Source organism: Portunus trituberculatus, chromosome 15 (genome assembly GCF_017591435.1).
Source record: "Portunus trituberculatus isolate SZX2019 chromosome 15, ASM1759143v1, whole genome shotgun sequence".
Classification (NCBI taxonomy): Eukaryota; Metazoa; Arthropoda; class Malacostraca; order Decapoda; family Portunidae; genus Portunus; species Portunus trituberculatus.
Genome location: NC_059269.1, coordinates 12,629,211 through 12,652,350, shown reverse-complemented (window position 1 = coordinate 12,652,350; position 23,140 = coordinate 12,629,211). Strand labels below are relative to the sequence as shown.

The window sequence follows — 23,140 nt, the reverse complement described above, 5'->3', positions numbered from 1 at the left end:
CGTCCTTTCTTCTTGGTGTGATTTCTTATGCGATGGCTCGGCTCCTTATCGCCTCCCCACATCAAGAGAGAGTAGTGGTCGCCCGTGGACAGACTGCATTAAACGTGGCGCTTGACAGGTTTAGTGGCCAAGGGAGTTCAATTCATGCGTGAAGGTTGAGAGTCTAGCTGGTGTTGCTGTGTTGTGTTGGGATGAGAGGGTAGGTACACGAAGGTCAGTTTTTGCGGGCTTTATTTAGTTTGTATATGATAATTTTGTTTCGTTTGGTATATTGGTGTTGTGTTCATTCATACACTCGCACATACATACATATACACACACACATATACAGTATAAAAGGTAGTCCTATACATAGCTATATTATTAATATCTATGCGTGTTGTCTATATAGTACAATATATGACGTCCTCCTCATACAATGTAGTTCTCGTGACAAGAAACGCTAGTGGGATCATACGCCGCCCACCACTCCTCCTGCAGGCGGTCCTCCAGCAGCTGCAGTGCCCGAACCCTCGTCAGCTGTTGCCGGGAGTTCGCAGTCGAGGTCATTACTTGCCCCGCCCGCTTCTCCAGGCTAATAAAGTCACTCTTGCTCTCGTTCACTTCCCCTGCGAGGCATTCCATACCCAAGCGCAGGTCCTCAAGTCGCATGCTGAGGACCTGAAAGGAATGGGTGAATTTGGCCAGCTCAGAGACGTGCTGCGATGGGGAAATGTTCAATGGAGATTCTTCATTGAGTTTCTCACAATTCATGCATTGGTTTACTTTGAGTCCCTCCTCCACATCACCTGCTGACGCAGGCGGTGTGTCATGACTGTCGCTGTCCTCCAAGGCGCAGTGATTCCTCCTCTCCATAGGCGTGAGGCATCTGAGTGGGGACATCTCTGGGCTCTGTCCTACCTCCCACTCCTGAGATCCCCACTCCGTCGACAGATCATTGGTGCTGCTGAACCTCGCTAGCCACACTGGACGGCTGGCATTCTCCTTACTGGCCGTTATGATGTCCTCAATGGGCAACGAGCCACAGTGTATGCAGGCCTCGAGGGACACGTCTTGGTCACCGAGGACATCCCCGAGTTCCTGAAGCAACGATTTATCCCCTGACGCCTCGGAGACCAGGCTGGAGTCATCTGTGGAGTAGATGCCACTGTCGCGCGAGATGTCACTCTGCATGCTACTGTACTCGTCACACTTGGCACCGACTGTGTATGTGTTGAATCTCGAGTCTAACACAAACGGCTTTTCGTTCCTAGAAGACTCCTCTTCGTGAACCAATACTTGTACCTTCACTTTATTGAGTCCCTGACTGGAGGAACAAGCCCGTGTGTTCCCCCCGCCGCCACTCCCCTCCCCACAGCTGTCATGACTGGACTCCAGGCTACGCGTGTGCACCGAGGAGTTCATAGCCACTCGAGAACTGGTGGCCATTTCGGGAACACTAACACGCTCTTTACAGTTACTCATGCTTGCACCACAGCACTCACTGTCACACTCTGTCCGTAAACTGTCTTTTGAATGACGCGGCTTTTCATCACCGTAAGCAAACACCGCCTGCTTTCTGATCTCCGACTGCAGTGTTGAGATGTCTTGGCTGAACTCCCGCAGCCACACTGCATCCACCACGCCCTGCCGCCTCGACTTGGTGCGGGGAAACACCCACCCGAACTTGGTGATGTAGCTGTAGTTCTGGACTCTCGCTTTCCCTCCCCCTTCCTCTGTTTCTCCTTCACGTCTGGAAGCAGCGTCTGCCACACGTCGCTCCTCTCTCCTGCAAGGAATGAAAGAGGCATTGTTACACACTTAGAGCTGGATAATTAACCCATATCTCGCTCCTTCATCATAGCATATTAAGAGACATTAATATACTGCATACTCATAACGCTCAAATATGCACCTCTCCTGTCAGACTGAAATAAGATTATAGAAAACAAGACACGTATTATCACAATGTATGAAATAAGTTTTCGACTATTTATCTCTACACACACCAATCAGTATTAAAAGTTTCCATCACGTAATCTACTTGAGAACAAAACACAACGTGAGATTCTTGCCAAACAGTGTGCAGCAGAGTCCATCCGCTTTCCTCATCACTGTTTTCTATCGCAGTGGTGACGGACTTTGCATTACTATATTGTGTTCATCGTAATTTAGCTATCTGGTATCTATAAGGGACATTTTCTTCACGCATTACCCATCTGAGTATATTTCAATAGTGTTCAGATCGCAGTGAAGTCTAATATTAGCTCGTATTTTCAAACACTTCTGTGCTTCACCACTATTTCAAAAGGCTTTATTTAAATTTACACTAGTTTCTTAAGGTGGTTTTTTTTTTTTTTATGGTTCTAGAGGCAGAGTGACAAGTTTTCTACATTATTACCTGGAGAAACACACTTGAAAACCCTGCTAATCACCTATGTAGTCCTTGAAAATAGTCGTGGTGGGTGAGAGAGTAAGTGTTTCTGAATACTGGTGAACTTTAAAACACTGTGACCTTACCCTGTCCTATTGAAATAACTCCATTTAACATTACAGGAAACAAGCCATTATGTCCTAATTTCCTGGCCATTGACATATTCCTGCATCACCTGATTAAAGTTCATTACATCACGGATACAATTTCGTAGATAATTTGATGTGATTAGTATTGTTTAGTATTATCTCCCTGGGGCGTGATTTGGAATTCTGGGTAAGAGAGCCTTGAAACATCCATTTTCTTCCGGTGCCTTACGTGACAAAGAAAACAATACTCAAGGGCGTACTGTAAAAGATTGAAATTACGTGATTGGCTTTTCAATATAGGTTAAGATCCGAAGCCGAAGGTCACTAGATTTTTTGTGGTACTGATGAGAGTGTGGTGTTCTCTCCCGTGACCTGTCCTACGGTACTCCCACGCAAGACACACTATCTCTCTCTCTCTCTCTCTCTCTATCAACAGCGATAAGATAACACCACAGCTTGGTAAGGAAGGAACGACGAACAAAGAAAGAAAAAATACAGGCACATTCTCTCTCTCTCTCTCTCTCTCTCTCTCTCTCTCTCTCTCTCTCTCTCTCTCTCTCTCTCTCTCTCTCTCTCTCTCTCTCTCTCTCTCTCTCTCTCTCCAATCAATCTTCCTCCTCCTCCTCCTCCTCCCCCTCCTCTTTTTCTTCTTATCTTCATGAAATAAGAAAAAGAAAAAAAAAGTGTCTTATTGAATGATAGTGACACTTAACCCCTTCAGTACCATGACACGCTTTCATATTTCTGCTTATCATTTGACGATTCTATACAGCTTCAGAAACTTATGTGGGGGTTAAGATAATGAAGACTGGCCATTAATCTTTTGACCTCTATAGATCCTTCTTAATGTTAGTAAAATCGTCTAATCATACTCAAAACTCAAGGTAAAAATGTATTCCAGTACTGAAGGAGTTAAGATACCAGTAGGCCTCCTCCCATTAGGCCTAACTCCAATCCCTGCCAAAACGAATCAGTCAGGGGAATGCGTGACACTCCCTCAGGCATTAGTATTGTCCCTGGAAAATAAGGTCAACTTCTAGCATTGTAAAACTTCCTTAGGGATTGATGGTACCCAGGGAATAAAGCCTTGAGGATGAGTCACTTAGCTTTCCTCGTAAGTGTTCGCCCTTATTCAGAAATGCCCTCTCCTCTTACTACGACAATTTTGCAAGGCCACAGAGACAACAAGCCAGGTTTTCAGGGTAGTTGCTCCTTTTAATAAACTAGAAATATTGCTAATGTATTTTAAGAACCATAATAATACTCTCAATACGACAATTTCACAAGGCCATAGAGACAATTAGCCAGGTTTTAAAGGCAGTTTCCCCTTTTGATACTGAAAATCTTGCCAGTTTGTCGTCAGAACCATAATAACACTCTTAATCCCTTCAATACTGGGACACATTTTTACCTTGAGATTTGTGTACGATTAGAGCATTTTATTAATATTAGGGAGGGGCCAGAGTCTTCACTATTTTACTACCCCACATGAGTTTCTGAAGCTGTATAAAATCACCAAATAGTAGGCAGAATGAATATGAAAACGCGTCATTGTACTGAAAGGGTTAAAAACACGAGTATCTTCAACTGGAGCCTTTGGAGAGCAGTGATGGTGAGAGAGCAAGGCGTCGGTGACAGTATGACACTTGTTACTTCATTTGAGCAGCTCATGACTGTTATTTTGAAGGGTAAAACTGTTAGGGATTTGAACAGTTGTGTCACTTATCTTATCAGTGATATCTTTTGAATTTACGTACACTAGACATCTATTTATTTATTTTTTTTTTTTAGTAATGTCTTTCAAAATTCTCTTATTTTTATGATATGGTACTAGGGTTTGTGCCATTCGTCTTATCAGTGATGTCTTTTGAATTTACTTACACTAAACATCTATTTCAGTTATGTCTCAAAATTCTCTCATATTTTTTAGCACAGTTTGGTACAGTGTCCTCAATTTCAACAAAAAGACAATCACAACCATGATAATGAAAAACTTGATTAAGAAACAGATAGGAAGAAACTGGTTCTCAAACAGCAAATATCTTGGGATAGCCTCAGTAACCAAGTAGTTAGTGTTGAGTCAACAAGATAAGATACATCTGTAGATAGAGAAATGATAAGCAGATATATGTATGTATGTTTTAGGGACCCACACGTGTGGCCCTGCAATCTCTGGCGCTTCTTTTATGCAGTGTACAAGCCAAGATGTCCCTGCTGCGCGAGGGAACACCAGACACTTTCACGGGTTCACGGGACACATCACCTTCACAGCAGAATTCAGGAAGGTCACGTGTGCATGGTGACGTGCAAGGGGGAGTGTCTGGACAGGTTGAGCGACATTCCTGGCCATGGAGAGCCCTTAAGGTGATGGCGGGCGGGCACAGACTTGGCGGATGAGTGACCGAGTTCATCTGCTTTTAGATCAGTCAGCAGCGCGGGGGATGGGCGGGGAGGGATGCTTTATAGGCCACTGACTGCAAGAAAAAGTGCCTGCGGTGTTTGAACGCATCCTTGAAGGTCATACATCCAGGTCGTGCAAGCAATGCGGGTTCCTTACATGGTTGGTGTTTAACCTCTTCAATACTGGGACACATTTTTACTTTGAAATATGTGTACGATTAAACCATTTTATTGACTTTAGCAGGGTCTATGGAGGTCAAAAGATAAATGGCCACAGTCTTCACTATTTTAATCCCCACTTAAGTTTCTGAAGCTGTATAAAATCACAGAATAATAAGCAAAATTAATATGGAAACGCGTCATGGTACTCAAGGGTTAGTGTTTGTAAATATCTGTACTTGTACGTACATCTGCTCTGCTGCCACGTATACAGTTGTCTAAGGAAGAGATGTGTCATGCAAAATGTTTCAGTAAAAAGATATTAAACAATGAACACCCAGTAACTTGCAGCATCCTTTACGTTCTTTATGCACCAAGTATCAAGTTTCCTATTCTGCTGGACACATGTGGAGTTCTTGCAGTTCATAAGCCCATATAGTGTTCTGGCTGCACGTATACAGTTGTCTAAGGAAGAGATGTTATGCAAAATGTTCAGATATTAGACAACGAACACCAGGTAACTTGCAGCATCCTTATGTATCAAGTACGTATCAAGTTTCCTATTCTGCGAGACATTTTTATAGAGTTCCTGCAGTTTATAAGCCCATATAGTGTTCTGGTTGCACGTATACACTTGTCTAAGGAAGAGATATTATGCGAAATGTTTCAGTAAAAGATATTAAACAAAACGAACTCCAGGTAACTTGCAGCATCATCATCTATCAAGTATGTATGAAGTTTCCTATTCCGCTAAACACTTGTGGAGTTCTTACAGTTCATAAGCCCATATACTGATATCCGTCCGGTTTGTAGACATGATATTTACTGAAGTGCTGCATCATTTCCTGCGGTATGTCTGTGTATGTACGCACGCACGCCGAGGAACATACCAATGCTTGAATTTCCGTTCCAAGACCTGTACCGTAAGTAGCCCACAGGTAAATTTCTCCCACGAATATTACATCCACAATATTTACTCTCTCCTATTCCTCTGCCCCCAAGAGAGAGAGAGAGAGAGAGAGAGAGATTAGGTCAAGGTAAGATAGAGAAGGTTAAATTAGGTTAAGTATAGAGAGAGAGTTTATTTATTTTGGTTCATACTTTTCTAAATATTCGTAGGTTGAATTTGGTATAGAAACATTTCTCTCTCTCTCTCTCTCTCTCTCTCTCTCTCTCTCTCTCTCTCTCTCTCTCTCTCTCTCTCTCTCTCTCTCTCTCCAGCTTGCACAACGAGAAGAAGCAATCAACGTAAAGACACAGACACACACACACACACACACACACACACACACACACACACACACACACACACGCGTGATTCACTCTCGTCAACATATCCAGTGCAGTTTGTTTAGTTTTTCATTCTTGATCTAAAGTAAAAATAATAATAATAAAAAAAAAGACTCGTTTCCGTTGTGCGTATTGTAGAGTGAAAGAAAATGAACAACAAAAAAGATTAACAGGAACAAGTCACGCTTACTCCCACACTGCTATGAATGCAACCCGTCATAATACAAATTGGTGCCTCTCCTTGATAATAGCGAGGCGTGCTGTCCTGTCACGACCCACAATACTGAGTGGAGAATTGGCTGACTGACTGACGGACTGACTGACTGACTCGCTGGAGGAGGAGGAGGAGGAGGAGGAGGAATGACACACTATGGTTCGTGTATGTGTGTGTGTGTGTATGAATCACCAGCGTTAGGGATCACATGCTGAATCGTAACAGTTGCCGCTACCCTCCAGACCAAGGACCACATTCTGTAACCTTTCTCCGCCGCACTGGTTATATTCAAATGACTCTGGTTGAAAAGACACGAGTTTTTAAGGCTATTCTTTTACGACTCTAGTGGCAGATTTACCTCTTCACTACCATGACACGTTTTCATATTCATTCTGCTTACTATTTGGTGATCTTATACATCTTCAGAATTGAAATAGTGGAGACTGTGGCCATTAATCTTCTCATCTCCATTAACCCTTCCTAATGTCAGTAAAAATCGTTTAACCACACCCAAAACTCAAGGTAAAGATGCGTCCCGGTACTGAAGGGGTTAACAACACTCCTACATTACCGGTTGATCATCTGCGTGGCCTTTGGAAACAGTCGTGGTGAGAGAGCAAACTGTTTCTGAATACTGACTCAAACCTCATACAGTCCAATCCGTGTATTAGGAAGGACCTTGAACACGCCACACACAACCCATCCCATCTTCTTACTCAAGGCGAACAGAAACCACTCGCTCATTAGTGAAAACCCTTTGGTAACCATGGGCGTGGGACGAACATTAGCCTACCAACTACCAAGGGACTGTCGAGGAGGTTACCAGTGTGTGTGTGTGTGTGTGTGTGTGTGTGTGTGTGTGTGTGTGTGTGTGTGTGTGTGTGTGTGTGTGTGTGTATCACCTGAAGCACTCAAAACAGGATAGAGTATCTTGCATATCAAACACGGAACACACTGACATGAACATCCTCACAAAGTCCCGCCCTCTGCAGACATCCCGTGCACTCAATAGCGGCACAGACAATACTAGCATCTTCACCACAAATAAGAGGAGAAAGTATTGCATTGTTTACCACCGAACTGTTGTTATTACGTTAGTCTGGTGCGTGGTAGATAACAGCGTACTTATTATCTTTATCTATTTTTATTTATTTATTTATTTTTATCTTTAGCGGCTCTTGAACTCATTTTGGTTTGAGGTGAAAGCTCCTGAACCACAGAATGTAAGTAAGTTTAGAGGTAACGTGATATATAATACAAGTTCTGGTTCTTATTTAACGCTGCAAAATCCCTGGTGACATAACCGCATTTCCTGGTGACATAAGTGCATTAATTCTCGCGTAGTTTTCACAAAGCACCAGTACAAAGTCTTATTGTCTTCCTTTTGTCTCTCAAGTCAAGATTGTATTAGTGTTGAGGGTTGTTTCGGTCCTTCAGTCTACCACAAGCAACTGATACATATTGTTGGCTACGGTGGTAACTAATACAAGATTGTTTAAGTATATTACATAACATTCAGATTATAACGATGCATCGAGAAAGTATGATAAATCTTAAAACGAAATAAACTTTTGTGCAAATACACGAAAGTAAAAGAATAAGTTTATATCTGGGCAAGGAACATGACACAGGCTTCTACGATGTGTACCCGTTTGATTATGATGATAAACAGTGGCATTTAAAAACATCATTAGACTCCCTGGCCTCATAGCCTTTAAAGATAACAAACACTCGCATTTATGATCAGTGTCATGTACTAACTACCCTTAACACTGCTGGCCGGCCCCTCTGGTTGGTGGACTGTACCGTACCTCCTGCTCCTGTGCGGCGTTACCACCAGCATAGCACTCACGTGCTCACTCGAGGCCTTGCCCCGAGCACTCCTCCTTGCGGGAAACTTTACATTCCTGTAACACTTTTCTCATCGAACGCACCGAGATTTCTTCACTGCTTCTCTCAGATTCACTGCACGGATTGTCGCATTGGTTTGTCCTCTGACACATAGCAGTCACTATGCCGGGCGCTGCGCTGCGCTACACGTGCTGGCCTTGTCACTCCCTGCCCGAGACTGACTGTCGCAACTCGGCGGATGAGAGGCGGCAAGGAAGTGTTGAGGGTTGGTTGGTGAGGGAGAGGCGGCGGTGGTGGTGGTGGTGGTGGTGGAGAGGGAGTGGGAGTGAGAGAGGGAGAGGAGCGGGTGCTGATAAAGACACGCACTCAGCACAGTCTGCTGCAACACTGCTTCCTCCCTGCCTGCCCCGCTGCTGCTGCTGCTGCTGCTACAGGGCCACGCGACGCCCCGTGCCGTGTCGACTCCCTCACTGCTGTCTGTACGCTTGCCTCCCTGACCCACACCTGGGCTGCTTCCTCCACTCGCCACACTCTCACACCGGCAGCCACCACCACCGGCAGTGTGTCTCCCATATCCCACCACCGGTCACTCACTCCACACCGCAATGCACCACACTCACCTCACTCACTCATTCACCAAACGGTTGCGAACTATAGAATGCATCGCTCACTAAGTCGGTAATAATACCCGGCTTTTTTGTTTGCCTTACCTGTGTACGGTCAGCTACGGCCGCGTGCCAAGGCTGGACCCTTCGGAGTGTTGTCAGAGCAGACTGTCGTGACTACACAACTTTCCCTTCGCGACCCACTCCCGCATACTTCGCGCTCTCTGGCACACCTGCACGATCTCGCACACCAAACTTTAGGCTTCCCAAGATACCAAGTTAGTTTCATTTTTCCCTCCTGCTCTAGATTCCACTCATTTCTAAATTCACACGTATTTTTTTTTTTTTTTTTTTTAAGGTTGGCAGTTAGTTTTGTCTTTATTATTGTTCTAAGTTTCATTCATTCTTAAATCTATCTTTTTTTTCGAATATAAGTTGGTTTCTTTTTTTTTTTTTTTTTTCATGTTATAGAATCCAGTTACTCTTAAACTCACATTTTATTTTTTTTTTTTCGCAGATAGCGTGTTAGTTTCAGTTTCTTAAAGTCACCTGTTATTTCCACCAAAGATCGCAAAGTAGTTCAGTTTTTTGTGTGTGCTTTTTTTTTTTCACTGCTTTTGATTCCATCCATTCTTAAATTCACTTCTCTTATTGCCACTTCCTTTCAGTCCAAAATTTACTCCCCTCCCCCTACGCACACACACACACACACACACACACACTCTTGAGTCGGGGTCACCAAACTGTGTTCTTTAAAATAGCATGAGTCTGTTTCTGTCCCTTACACGTGCTGGCAAACAACATCTATAATGAGTCAGCTGATCTGGAGTTATAGTATTACACACACACACACACACACACACACACACACACACACACACACACACACACACACACACACACACACACACACACACACACACACACAACGTAAACAATCTCAATTTCCTCTTCATCTGTTCCTCTTCGACCTTGATCGCTAATACTTATTCTGTTTCACGAGCCCTGAAGCAACACACACACACACACACACACACACACACACACACACACACACACACACACACACACACACACACACACACACACAGGCAGCTTAAGTGTAAGTAGTAACTCCCAGACACAAGTAGGTGGTGACATATGGCAAATAACACACTGCAGATACAAAAGAAGGCTGAGCAGTTTCTAAAGGTGACAAGGGCGAGAGAGAGAGAGAGAGAGAGAGAGAGAGAGAGAGAGAGAGAGAGTGTGTGTGTGTGTGTGTGTGTGTGTGTGTGTGTGTGTGTGTGTGTGTGTGTGTGTGTGTGATAGCCCGGCCCTCAGCCCACGCCCCTTTGTAAGCCATCAGTTAGAGACCTTGCAGCCTTAGCTAACGGGATCTGTCTGCTTAGCGAGAGATTAAGATTGATTGGTAATTGGTGGTGGTGGTGGTGGTGGTGGTGGAGCGTGTCAGTGTTCTCATGACGCGGTGTTCACATTCAATACACCACCCAGTAAATGAGACGAGTTGTTCTTGTTTTTGTTGTTTGTCATTTATGTATTTGATTGCATTGACTGAGGTTATTATTAATTTGGAGTCTTGGTAGTGTGTGTGTGTGTGTGTGTGTGTGTGTGTGTGTGTGTGTGTGTGTGTGTGTGTGTTCAGGATCACGTGGTGGGCCCTCATCACGTGACCGTCAAGTATGAGAGAGAGAGAGAGAGAGAGAGAGAGAGATGAACATGCATAAAAACATCCACTAATAAACTACTTCACCACCACCACCACCACCACCACCACCACCACCACCACTACAAACCTCGCCCCATAGCGTTTAATGACCTTGAGCATCGTAATAAGCGTCTGGCGCCTCCACCACCACCACCACCACCACTACACTGCCAAATAGCACTGAAGACTCACCCATGCAAACTCTGGGAACTCACTGAAGTCACGTATGTACCTCACCACTCAATCACCACCGTCATTTGTTTTTGCCAACGTCGATTGTAAAAGTTACGTAACAAAGGATAGGGTCTTTCTTTTTTTCTCCCTTATTACGCACACCCACTTCCATTTATAGGCCACCGCTGGCTATCCGCAGAGCTACCAAGGTCAAAACAGAGATCACTTCATTACTCAGCTCTCTCACGAAGCAGGTATAGGTGGTAGAAGCGAGCAGTGCGAAGAGCAGGACTTACTAAATATACCTTTCTATTTTTACCCTTTGTTTACTGCAGGGACGTATTGGAGGTGGGTGTTTACGTACGGCAGTCATGATCTGGTATGTTGGGTATGTTGGTAGCCTTGAAACTGTTTGGTTACGTTTATTTGCTACGTAAACAAAGATGAGTCTGCTAGTGGATGTTGCGTCTCACTTAGTTTATTGTTTCCCTCTTTCTTTGGTGTGGATTATTGTGTATTCATTGTTTTTTCCTTCTCACAAGTGTCTTTGTATCTGGTGTAGGGATATACTTATAGATAGTGGCTATCTGATAAAGCCCAAAGATAACTACACTTTTGCTCTGAGGAAGTAATATCCGTGTTTTCTTTATTTTTTATTAATGTATTTATTTATTTCATTTATTTAGTTTTTTTTTTTTTTTACTTTTTTATTATTAGAATAGTAGTAACGGCCATATTCAGAAACGCCTTGCTCTCTAACCACGACAGTTTTCCAAGGCCACAGAGACGATTAGAAGTGTTTTCAAGGCAGTTTCTTCCAATAATAATCAGGAAATCTTGCCAGCCCATCACCGGAAGCATAGAAAATACCCTTAAAAACATGAACATCTTCAAATAAAGTCTTGAATGCAGTGATGGTGAGAGACCATGGCTTTTAAGAATACTGGCATGAATATAACACCTCCGCAACACACACGCACACACATACTAATTTACGCAATACTACTTGTTGACGTTTCCCTGCCTTGTAGCATCACGTGGTCTTGCGGTTCTGGCGCCAATATTCGTCTTCCCAACATTCCTTTTCTCTTTTCCACCACCTGCTTATTTTCCCACGTTTTGTATCAGTCTTTGTTCCGAGTTTTACTGGGAAGGCATTTAGCGTGTTTCCTTTGTCCTCCTTTTCTCCACCAGCGCTATTTCCTCTCCTTGTTGCTGTGCTCGTGTTCATCGTACTTAATTATCGTTTGAGCCGTTCACTGTGGTTAGATTTCAGTGTATTATGGTTTCCGCTCGTGCTCTTAATGGAGTGACGCTTAGTGGGAGTGATTTGCTACATTTCTTTGTGGTAGTATTGTTTCTTCTTTCGTCTAATCACACACTCTCAATAGGAAGAAATATATCACTTATCCAACAAGCAATTCAAAGACAGATTACCTTCACGTACGGTATTCAAGACTCCTTTTCCACCTGTATAAAGCGATCAAACACTTCTTATACCTCTTAGAACACCAGAAATTCCACTGCAACAAAGTATAAAGACTCAATCGCGTCACATTGTCTTTGAAACAACGAGGATGGATAATTCAATGATAACTTACCTTTACGTACACGATGGTATCCAACAGACTCCTTCTTTCGCCTCTATAAAGTGATCAAACACTCATTATACCTCACAGTACACTGGAAATTCCACTACAACTAAGCACTAAGACTCAATCGCGTCACAATGTCCCAGAACTAACGAGGATGGACAATTCAATGACAACTTATCTTCACATATACATACAGACTCTTTCTTTCGCCTCTACAAAGCGATCAAACATTCTTATACCTCACAGAACACCAGAAATTCCACTACAACAAAGTATTAAGACTCAGTCACGTCACATTGTTCTAGAAATAACGACATATAAATGAAAACTTACCTTTACGTACACGACGGTATCCAAAAGACTACTCCGTCCACCTGTATAAAGCGATCAAACACTCATTCTACCTCACAGAACACCAGAAATTCCACTGCAACAAAGTACAAAGACTCAATCGCGTCACCGTGTCCTGGGAATAACGAGTGAGGGCGAGGACACTCACGCACAGAGACCACGTGTTGTTCGGTCACGGCTCAGTCTCCGTCTGTCGCTGAGAGTTGCAGTAGGTGCGTGCCAGGAGCTAGTATACGTAGATACCTGTTGGCACACTCACCGATGGGGCTGCTCTCACCTGACCTTAGCCTTTAAGTAATCTCTCACTATCTACTCTTTTTTGCGTGGTGGTAATTGAACCGCGATTTCTATTGTATCTTCTTTTAACTCTTTCAATATCAGGATGCGTTTCTGGTATTTTGCTATCTATATGTTGATTTTATACAGCTTGAGAAACTTATGTCAAGGATTAAAATAGCGAAGACTCAGGCCATTAATCTTCTGACCTCCGTGAACCCTTCCTAATGCAAATAAAATGGTCTAATCACACCCAAACTCGTGGTAAAAATGCTTCCCAGTACTGAAGGAGTTCATTTTTTGTACTCGTTCGGTTTTGTGGTAATGTAAAGACAATACTATATCAGCATGCTAATATGTTCCCTCTTCACTACGATAGAAGTGTTCCCGTGTGAATATGAGAACTGATGTGGTGTTAGTTATGTATATAAACTCGGTATTCTAAACTGTAAAGGTATTTCAGGGAGTATATATATAAAGAAACATCATATCTCACATCTCTATTGTCATCCGTAATCCTTAACTCCTTCAATACTGGGACACATTTTTATCTTGAGATTTGTGTACGATTAGACGCTTTTATTTACATTTGGAACTGTCTTTGGAGGTCAGACGATTAATGGCCAGAGTCTTCACTATTTCAAAATCACGAAATAGTAAGCACAATGAATATGGAAACGCCTCATGGTACTCCAGGGGTTAAAGAGTCAGTTGAGGTAGAGCATTACTGCAAAACGAACAAGTCGCTAATGCTTACTGGTCTTGGGTGAGTTAGGTTTGCCTCGCTTCGCCGACACAGGAGAAGGAATATGTTGTCTGTTTCTGACGATTAAATGCCTGTTTTCATTTTCTCATTCCATACTGTATTTTTTTTTTCTATTTTTCCTCTCTCTCTCTCTCTCTCTCTCTCTCTCTCTCTCTCTCTCTCTCTCTCTCTCTCTCTCTCTCTCTCTCTCTCTCTCTCTCTCTCTCTCTCTCTCTCTCTCTCTCTCTCTCTCTCTCTCTCTCTCTCTCTCTCTCTCTCTCTCTCTCTCTCTCTCTCTCTCTCTTCACGCTTGATTGCTTACCTGATCAAGTATAGTAGGTCTCATTTAATTAACCTGTCCATAAAAACCGTGTAACCTCAACGTCTTTGTCTCCTGAACATGACACGTTAGGTACGAGATTCTTGGACTTGCATCAGAATCTGGTTATCTTTCTTTATCTCCATGGCGCGTCTGTCTGTCTGTCTTGTTGCTGCGCCAGTCAGTATCTCGTTTATAATCACCATCATCTGATACTTCGTTCAACTATCACTGGATTCATGAAAACACTTGCAATTCCCAAAACTTTCTTACTTAGTTCCATATTCAGAAACACTTCCCTCTCTCACAGCGACCATTTTTAAGAGCCGAGTTCTAAAGGTAATTTGTCCTGTTGGTAATGCAGAAACCTTGTTAACATGGTACTAGAATTACAGAAACACCCTTAAAATTCGTGTCACTTCAACTAGAGCCCTTTGAAAATAGTGGAGGTGAGGTGCAGAAGTGTTTCAGAATATGGCCCTTAGCCTCGAAATAATTGACGCGTTTGATGATGAGGGTTAGAGAGGCTTTACCCTTACAGTGCAGTAAACATGATAATTCTCGTCCAACTATCACTGAAATCCTGAAACACTTGTAATTTTCAATGTCTTCCTATTTAGCTTCTTCGAAAAGTTAAGGTAAGACACTGAAGAGTTAATGATACGGTTCAGAATGGCATTCCCCTTACAGTGCGACAGACTTTGATACATAACTCGTTCATCAATCAGTGAAGTCATGAAAACACTTGTGATTCCTGATACCTCTCCATTTAGCTCCTTGAAACCCTTAAGGTAAAACAATGAAGCGTTTAACAATAGAGTTCAGAGTGGCATTATCATTACAGTGCGATAAACGATAATTCATAACTTTCAACTATCTTTGAAATTATGAAAACATTTGTAATTCCCAATATCTTCCTTTTTAGCTTCTCAAAACAGGTGAAGCAAGAATTGAAGCGTTTAATAATACAGTTCAGAGTGGAGTTACGCTTGCAGTGTTGTAGACATGACCTGCATCATGCACTGAGGTACAGGAGCCACCCGGTGAGGCGCTATATAAGGTACACTTGCAGCGGCTGAAGTCTAGAGTAGCGGCAAGCACTTTCACTCTCAAGACAGTTCACCTGCATAGTGAAAGTAAGCAGCTCAGCATAGCGCTTTGATCCCCCTCCTCCACCCTCCCACCAAGCACAGACAGAAGGAAATGTGAGAGGAAGGAACAGGAAGGATGTCGATGTTAAATGAAGTAATAACAGGAAAAGAAGTCACGGATGAATGGGGATTTCTATTAAAGTTATTATGTTGTATTTATTAACATTGCCTTGTGAATTGTTATGGTAAATATAAATATAGATAACTTATGTCTTGTATAATACTTTACTTTCGATCTGCAGCTGGCGATTGTATGAAAGTAAAAGTGTTTGCGTTTATAGAAAGCTTTTTTCTCTCTCTACTTTTATATGAGACACTATGACCAAAAACAACAAATGACTGAAAAATGGTCCAGTGAATCCTCAATCTTTAGACTATCAAAAGGATCTAAGATTATGAAGCTAATGTCTTGGAACCTCCCTCTTCAAAACGTTCTCGGAGTTCGTCACTCGTTTCTTTTATATAAGACGCTATGGCTAAGGGTCACAAAAGTCTGGAAAATGGCCCAGTGAGTTCTCAATTCTTAAACTATCAAAAGAGTTAGAAATTATGAAGCTAGTGTCTTCAAACCTCCCTTTTCAAAACCTCCTCGGAGTTCGTCATTGTTGCTTCTTTTATACAAGGGCAAGAAAAGACTATAAAAGTCCCAGTGAATCCTCAACCCCAAAGAATATCAAAACGATTTAAGATTATGAAGCTAGTATCTTGGAACCTCCCTTTTCAAAACCTTCTCGGCGTTCTCCACTCTTGCTTCTTTTATACAAGGGCAACAAAAGACTAAAAAGGCCCAGTGAATTCTCAACCCCCTAAGAATAGCAAAACGATTCAAAATTATGGAGCTAGTGTATTGAAAGCTCCCTCTTCACAACGTTCTCGGAGTTCGTCACACTTGCTTCGTTTATATAAGACGCTATGGTTAAGGGCAATAAAAGGTTGAAAAATGGCCCATTGAATCTTCAACCCCGTAAGAATAGCAAAACAATTCAAAATTATGGAGCAAATGTCTTAGCGTTCGTCACTTTTCCTTCTTTTATATAAGGCGCTATGGCTGAGGGCAACAAAAGATTAAAAAATGGCCCAATGAATCCTCAACCCCCAAAGAATATAAAGACGATGTATAATTATGGAGCTAGTGTCTTGGAACCTCCCTCTTCAAAACGTTCTCGGAGTTTGAACCACTGGAAGGGGAAATACAGAAGCAGGCAGGGAGTTCCAGACGTGCGCCCGGATTTCCTTTAGAACTGCTTCCTGACACACTCTTATTATTCCAAGCAGCAGTGTAGAAGAGCTGTCTTTCTATTTTCACTGTATTCTTTATCAGGTAATGTTTATGATAAGAAGCCTTGAAAGTGAAGCTCTGAGTGTTTTGGAATATGTAGATTGAGTGATCTTTCTTCTACTTCTTCTTCTTCGTCGTCGTCTTCTTCTTCTTCTTCTTCTTCTTCTTCTTCTTCTTCATCTTCTTCATTTCCTTTTGCATTTCCTTGTTATTTTTTTCTTCTTCATATCCCTCATATTCTTGTTCTTGTTCTTATTCTTGTTCTTGTTCTTGTTCTTGTTATTATTATTATTATTATTATTATTCCCCTTCTTTATTTCCTTCTTCATTTCCCTCTTCTCTCCTCTTCCTCCTCCAGTTGCTCAGTGAAAGAACCCTGTATTATTCTTATTACATGTTGCTGCAAATTGAATGCCTATTTTATTACCAGAACTAAAAACTAACCAGACATCCACCACAGCTGTTTGCGTCTGTTTTTGTGGCACGTACAGGCAGTCAGTAATCAACACATGCGCTTTATGCCGTTATATTGTTCCTGTGTAATCTTTTAAAGGAACAAATTAAGACTTGTACACATGAAGCGCTAACTCCTGACTCTAGTAAAACAGCGAATAAGAAAAGATTATGTGTATTCTTTTACCGTGCGTAGTGTTCATTTGGGAGAAAGGAGAACGAGATATTTTTTTCTTCTTTTTTTTTCAATGCGTAGTTGTAATTTAGTAATGAGAACTCTATTTGTTGATGAGAAAGGACTCCATAGTAAGGGCTGAACCACCAAACACTTACACACTCTCACATTCCGGGGATTAATAGTCGTTTATTATATTGCTTCTTTTCTGTTCAGCACTCCTCGTCCAGGCAAAGCAACCGCACGTGTGTCTTCCTCACTCGGTTCATGTAAAGGTCATAAAGACGAGTTCTGCCTTTCATTCTCTTCGGGATTTCATTACTCGAGATCTTTATATTCTTTAATTAACCCGTTATCTGTAAATATAAATAAATATGTAACTATTCGGTCTGACCTCTCGCTCAGAAATTATACGAGTATGTGTTTATACTCAGTGCTATGGTGTTATTAGGGACCTTTAACCCCTTCAGTACCATGACGCATTTCTATATTCATTCTGGTTATTATTTGACGATTTCGTACAGCTTCAGAAACTTATATGAGGGATTAGAATAGTGAAGACTGGTCATTAATCGTCTGACCTCACCAGACCCTTCTTAATGCAAAGAAAATCGTCGAATAGGGAGCTTTAAAATCTTGAGTACCATGGCGCGTTTTCATATTCATTTTGCTTACTATTTGGTGATTTTATTTAGCTTCGGAAACATATGTGAAGATTGAAATAGTGAAGACTGTGGCCATTAATCTTCTAACCTATGTAGACGCTTCCTAATGTCAATGAAATGGTCAAATTGTACACAAATCTCAAGGTAAAAATGTGTCCCAGTACTGAATGGGTTAAAAGAAGATTAGATAAATTTATGGATGGGGATGATGGATGGAATTAGGTAGCTTTGCTCATACAGGGACTGTCACGTGTAGGCCTGATAGCCTCATGTAGATTCCCTCTTTTTTTATGTTCTTAATCACACAAAAATCACGGTCGAAATGCGTCTCAGTAATGAAGGGATTAAAAGAGGATAGGGTCAATTTATGAATGTAGATTGATAAGTGGAAAGAAGAAGGTATGTAAATGTAAGGATTGTCCTGTTTCCCTTATTCTCTTTCATTATTGTTGTTTTTGTCATCATCATCATCATTATTGTTATTAGACAAAAGAAACAAAGCAGATTTTAGAGTGAGTAACATGACTTTCCCCTGAAGCGAGATCACAACGCCACACAGCCCTGTCAGCAGAAAGACGGATGTGCGCGTCCCGTGATAACCCGTGACTAGTGTGAGAAAGGGCCTGGTGTGTGTGTGTGTGTGTGTGTGTGTGTGTGTGTGTGTGTGTGTGTGTGTGTGTGTGTGTCATTCAAGGCAGGTTTTGGTACACGGCACACGCTGATGCTTCTATACGTATAAGAACATTTCATGGCATCCAGACTGACCTTTGCGTCGCCCTTCAGCCTTTAGCTTGAGTGTGTCAGTACATTAATTCTATGCAATGAATGCTTTAATGCTATAGAACTTCTTACAATATGACTTCTTGCTAGCATCTGGTCTTTCATCATCGCGCTAGAAAGTGGGCAAACTTGGGCACAGCTTGCGTGACCTTCTAGCGTCCAGTCAACATTACACACTGTGCACCGAGTCGGGCTAACTTCGTCTTATCCACTCCAAGAAAGGCTTTCAGAGTTTTCAAAATCTGTGTTCAGCGTTCTCTATATACAAGTTCACACATACAAGTTTAGTCCTCAGGGGAGTATTCACTTACCTTTCTTTATGTCTAGCAAACACAGCTAACTTTATAGATAAAATTTAAAGTATTTACCGTCTCGCGTCCAGAAGTACCAAAACGGAGCTTGTTTACACAGGCAAATCTGAAATGCACTGCTCACTGTTCACGAGCCGCTGCTGGGTAAAGGCGGGCTGTGTGGTGCAGACTTGAGATGGAAGCTGGCGGTCATTCAGGTCAGGGTGACAACACTCACGTGGCACGACGTGATGGCAAAGGCGGTGAACAAACAATGGGCAGAGAAAGGTAAAGCAAGGCTGATATAAAACTCTATTTGTTCTTTGCTTCATATGCAGTGAATTATGAGTAGCACAGGAATACACGAATAGACGGTATAAATGAAAATTATTCACTCCAGTAAAAGTTGTTAAAATGTCATTATGAATTTGTGAGGCCACGCATTCAGATATATAGATCGTTTTCGCGCCATTACCACTAGTTTCTTTTCCTCTGTTGATGCGGAGGTGTTGTTGCACTGCAAACACTTGCGGGAATGAGGAAAGGCAGCGTGATCATCTTCGCCACAAAACCTTTCCATCTGAAAGCAGCAAACTCGCGCCACTTGTTGTGGGAAGAAGGTGACAACTACATTATTATATTTGTCTTTTTCTTTTACACTATTTTCTTGAAACTTCGCGCACCTGCTTCCAGCCCTCCTCTTCCCTGTCCCGCCTCCCCTCCTTCTCTACGCACGTATGACTGTTTTCACCAGATCAGTTTTCTCACGAAAGTGTGCCAAACATGATGTGGTTTAAGTTTTTATTAGTGTAAGACTTTGATCGGTATGATTAATCTTCGTTTCGTGTTTTCCTTTGAGAAATGACGTCGCTTACTTCACGCCGCTCTGTCAGGCGGCACACATCACGGGGTCATCAGCTGCTGTTCTGAAATTTCACATTTCACAAATATGGCTGCGACTTTCACCATGAAGTGTGCAGAATTCACGTAGCTCAGTCCCAGCCACCGTTATACGCTTAGATTTACAAGAACAGATTAAGATAATGGCTGTCTGGCTGTTCTCAGTTTTTGTGCATGAGTGGCCAACAAGACATGTGGCTATTAAGATTACAAAACACTTTCTCTATCCTCAGTTTCGAGTCAGAGCTCGTAGTTGTCGTCCTTGAATCTCCTAATACACACAAACTTGCATATCGGTGCTCTATATTTCAGGTAAATTAATCAACTATGTAAAATTATATTTGAATTCTAAAATGTCACGTCTTGGCTCATTTCCTCTTCGAATAAATATTTGTCTTCCGGCTTGTCATTGTTCATAATCAGTTCTGCATGCGATTTTCCTTTAGCGACGAAGTGGATGACTAGGAATCTTAACGTTATTGTTCTTAATGATTTAGAGAGAAAACTCATGTCTTTCGCTGTCAGCATGCTCGCTCTCTTGACTGAATTGTACCAGGTAACTTTTCCTAAGCCTCCCGTGGCCTTGGTTTGCCTTGATAATGCTTGCAGGGGTGTCGTAAGCAACGGAACTCCGGCTACATCCTGTCAGAGTTCATCAGTGTCTCTTTTCCTTAATCCTGTCCTTGTAAAATATCACAGTTCGCTACAGCGTTGCATATCACGTTATCTTGTACTGTTATTGTCTTAATTGCTGCTCTTCAGTTTGATCATTATGACCTCGCTGCACAAGACTTCCTATCCTTTCTAATTCGTGTTATGTCATTCAAGTGCCGGTTAAACAGTATCTAAACCTTACGCTCTTCACTCATAAGCCACACAACCTTTTTTTTTTCCTCATCTTGTAACTAAATCATTCATAATACGTCAGTTGTATTTACTTTTGCATCCATCCTCTTCTACTCACCACACCATTAAAGTAACGGAATCTTTGGAATTCCTTACCTGCTTCTGTATTTCCAACTTCCTATGACTTGACTTCATTTAAGAGAGGTTTCAAGACACTTATTCTTTTTTTCCTTTTTTGAGGGGGTCTGTTCTTGGACTGGCAACTTAGTGGGCCTCTTTTTTTTTTTTTTTTTTTTTTTATGTTGCCCTTGGACAGCTTTCCCCTCTTACATAAAGAATAAATAAATAACGTAGAACCCACCGCCTATGTTCCACCGTGAAAAACATTTGAGTCTTACCTCCATTCCATTCTCTAATCTTGTGTGTGTTTCTGCGTTAAGACACACTGCTCTGCATCCAGATCTTCCCTGACCAACAGCGCCCCATGATTTCGCAGCTGTGGTGCCTTCAGTAACTCACATTCACAGCACTGGTCTCGTACACTCGCCGTATTACACACTGTATATATCCACTGGGGACTGTCGGAGAAGCGCAACTGGGCTTGGTATGCTGGTGTGTTCCCCTTCGATGACCACATAGCTGCGTCACTTTTCCAGGTAACTCATCAAGCGGCTCAGCAGGAAATGATCTCAAAAACGTTTTGGGATTTGTACACACGCCACTAGTGTCTTTTTTCCGCGTAATATTGATGCTCTTACTAATTTTAGGTAATGAGTGGTAGTGGCAGTGAAAATGGCAAGGTACAGATATTCTTTTCTTGTCACTTTTTTTTTTTTTGACAAGAAAGAAAATAGGTACTGAACGTGAATGAATCTCTCTCTCTCTCTCTCTCTCTCTCTCTCTCTCTCTCTCTCTCTCTCTCTCTCTCTCTCTCTCTCTCTCTCATTTCCACATTTTCGAACGAAAGCAACATGTAGAGGAGTATGTCAATCCTTCATTAGGATTTTAAAAATAGATTGAAACTATTGCAAATTTTACTACAGAACGCTGAGTCTTACCTCCATTTCACCCTCCATTATCTCAGTGCCGAGCCGTGCGTTTCCTCTCCCTCAGTGCCTCCATCCTTCCCATGCACCACACTCGCCAGTCCCTTTATCGCGTCACACGGCTACTGAGACTGCAGCACAAGACCAACTGGTGTTCTGGGTGTGCGTTCCCCTCCGATGGTCACATTAGTGCGTGCGTCACTCCTAATTTCCTTTATTTGCTCTAACAGTAACCCGCCAAGCGCTTCGCCGGGCAGGAAATGAATGATTTAGCAGGCGCAAGTGACTCACACACGTCATGAGCCTTGTTTCTCACTGCATACACACCCTGAGCAATATAACACCATTGAATCAGAAAGGACGGAGTATTTGTTGCCCTTGTCATTGTAATTCATAACTGGGAACTACAAAAAGGAAAAGAATGCGGGTATTCCCCGTGGCCAGCAGAGGGAGAGTCTTGTAGCTTAGAACTCTCCTTCATTCCCGTAACCTTCGCCAGTGCCTGTTCATATTACGAACATAGTCTTGTCACCTTAATCTCACGTAATTGTTTATTTATTTATTTCTATTTTATATTATTTTATTTTATTGTTTATTTTATTAATTATTTTCTTATTTATTTATTTGTTGATTCATTTTATTTTATTTTATTTTTTTTTTATTTATTTATTTATTTATTTATTTATTCTTCTTTCTTTCTTTCTTTCTTTCTTTTCTATTGGGACAAACTTTCACTATAACAAACTGCTCGAGGTAAGCCGGTAAAGTATTTGCGGATGCTGGTTTTTTGTGTGGAAATGGTGAGAACGTAGTCTGCGACCCCTGGCTAGTTGGCAACTTGATCTGCCCGGCTATCACGCGGAAGCAGGCGGTGTACGAGTAATGACTTGAAGTGGTTAGCGCTCCAGCTTGGTAAGATTGCTTTATCTCAGTAGGTGAAGTTGTGTTGAGATAAACAGTTCACCAACATGCATGTATAGTTCACTATGAGGCCAGGCATGATAAGTGGAATGTCGTGTCAAAGCGTGCTAGTCACCACCCAGGGTCTCCATGGAATATCCCTTCATACTACAACTGTCTTCAAATAATTGATATCCCCTTGTTGACATTTTTCCGAGTGTAACTGTGATTAATGCGGACAGGTGCACCTAACACCCGGAGTGGCTCCATTACTGTTACAGAAGGCTCCCCAGGGCGAATGATGAAGACCGCATGTGTTGTTTCAATATACCGCATTTGTTGTTTGAATATAGTGGTGTAGCGAAAGGTTGCACGTGCCTTCTTCCTTACAACTAGGCACGCTGCCCCATACTGCTGCCTTCTTGTATGGTGTGAATAATGCGTCTTGATCACTGCTTGTTGAATA

At 42.1% G+C, this 23,140-nt stretch overlaps 1 protein-coding gene across 4 annotated transcripts; it reads right to left on the bottom strand.

The window, feature by feature from the left end:
* Positions 1 to 214: 214 nt before the first annotated feature.
* On the bottom strand, positions 215 to 22,298 carry LOC123504336. 4 transcript variants are annotated; one of them, XM_045254789.1, is made up of 2 exons: positions 21,127 to 21,152; positions 215 to 1,768 (listed from the first exon to the last, which is right to left on the bottom strand). In XM_045254789.1, the coding sequence occupies exons 1-2, from the start codon at positions 21,135 to 21,137 to the stop codon at positions 412 to 414; spliced, it is 1,368 nt and encodes a 455-aa protein (XP_045110724.1). In that variant the 5' UTR covers positions 21,138 to 21,152; the 3' UTR covers positions 215 to 411. The 4 variants fall into 4 exon arrangements, 2 of the variants coding, with proteins under 2 accessions (XP_045110724.1, XP_045110723.1); XM_045254788.1 differs by lacking the exon at positions 21,127 to 21,152 and adding an exon at positions 8,377 to 9,087; XR_006674819.1 differs by lacking the exon at positions 21,127 to 21,152 and adding an exon at positions 21,787 to 22,298 and having other exon boundaries at positions 1,723 to 1,768.
* Between the last annotated feature and the right edge of the window lie 842 nt (positions 22,299 to 23,140).

What these genes read in the sequence shown, in the direction of transcription:
- LOC123504336 (XM_045254788.1), bottom strand. Translation starts at nt 8,408, where the DNA reads ATGCTGGTGGTAACGCCGCACAGGAGCAGGAG. An exon ending in ACGCCGCACAGGAGCAGGAG is followed by an intron (nt 1,769 to 8,376) that starts GTACGGTACAGT and finishes CATTCCTTGCAG; the next exon opens with GAGAGAGGAGCGACGTGTGG.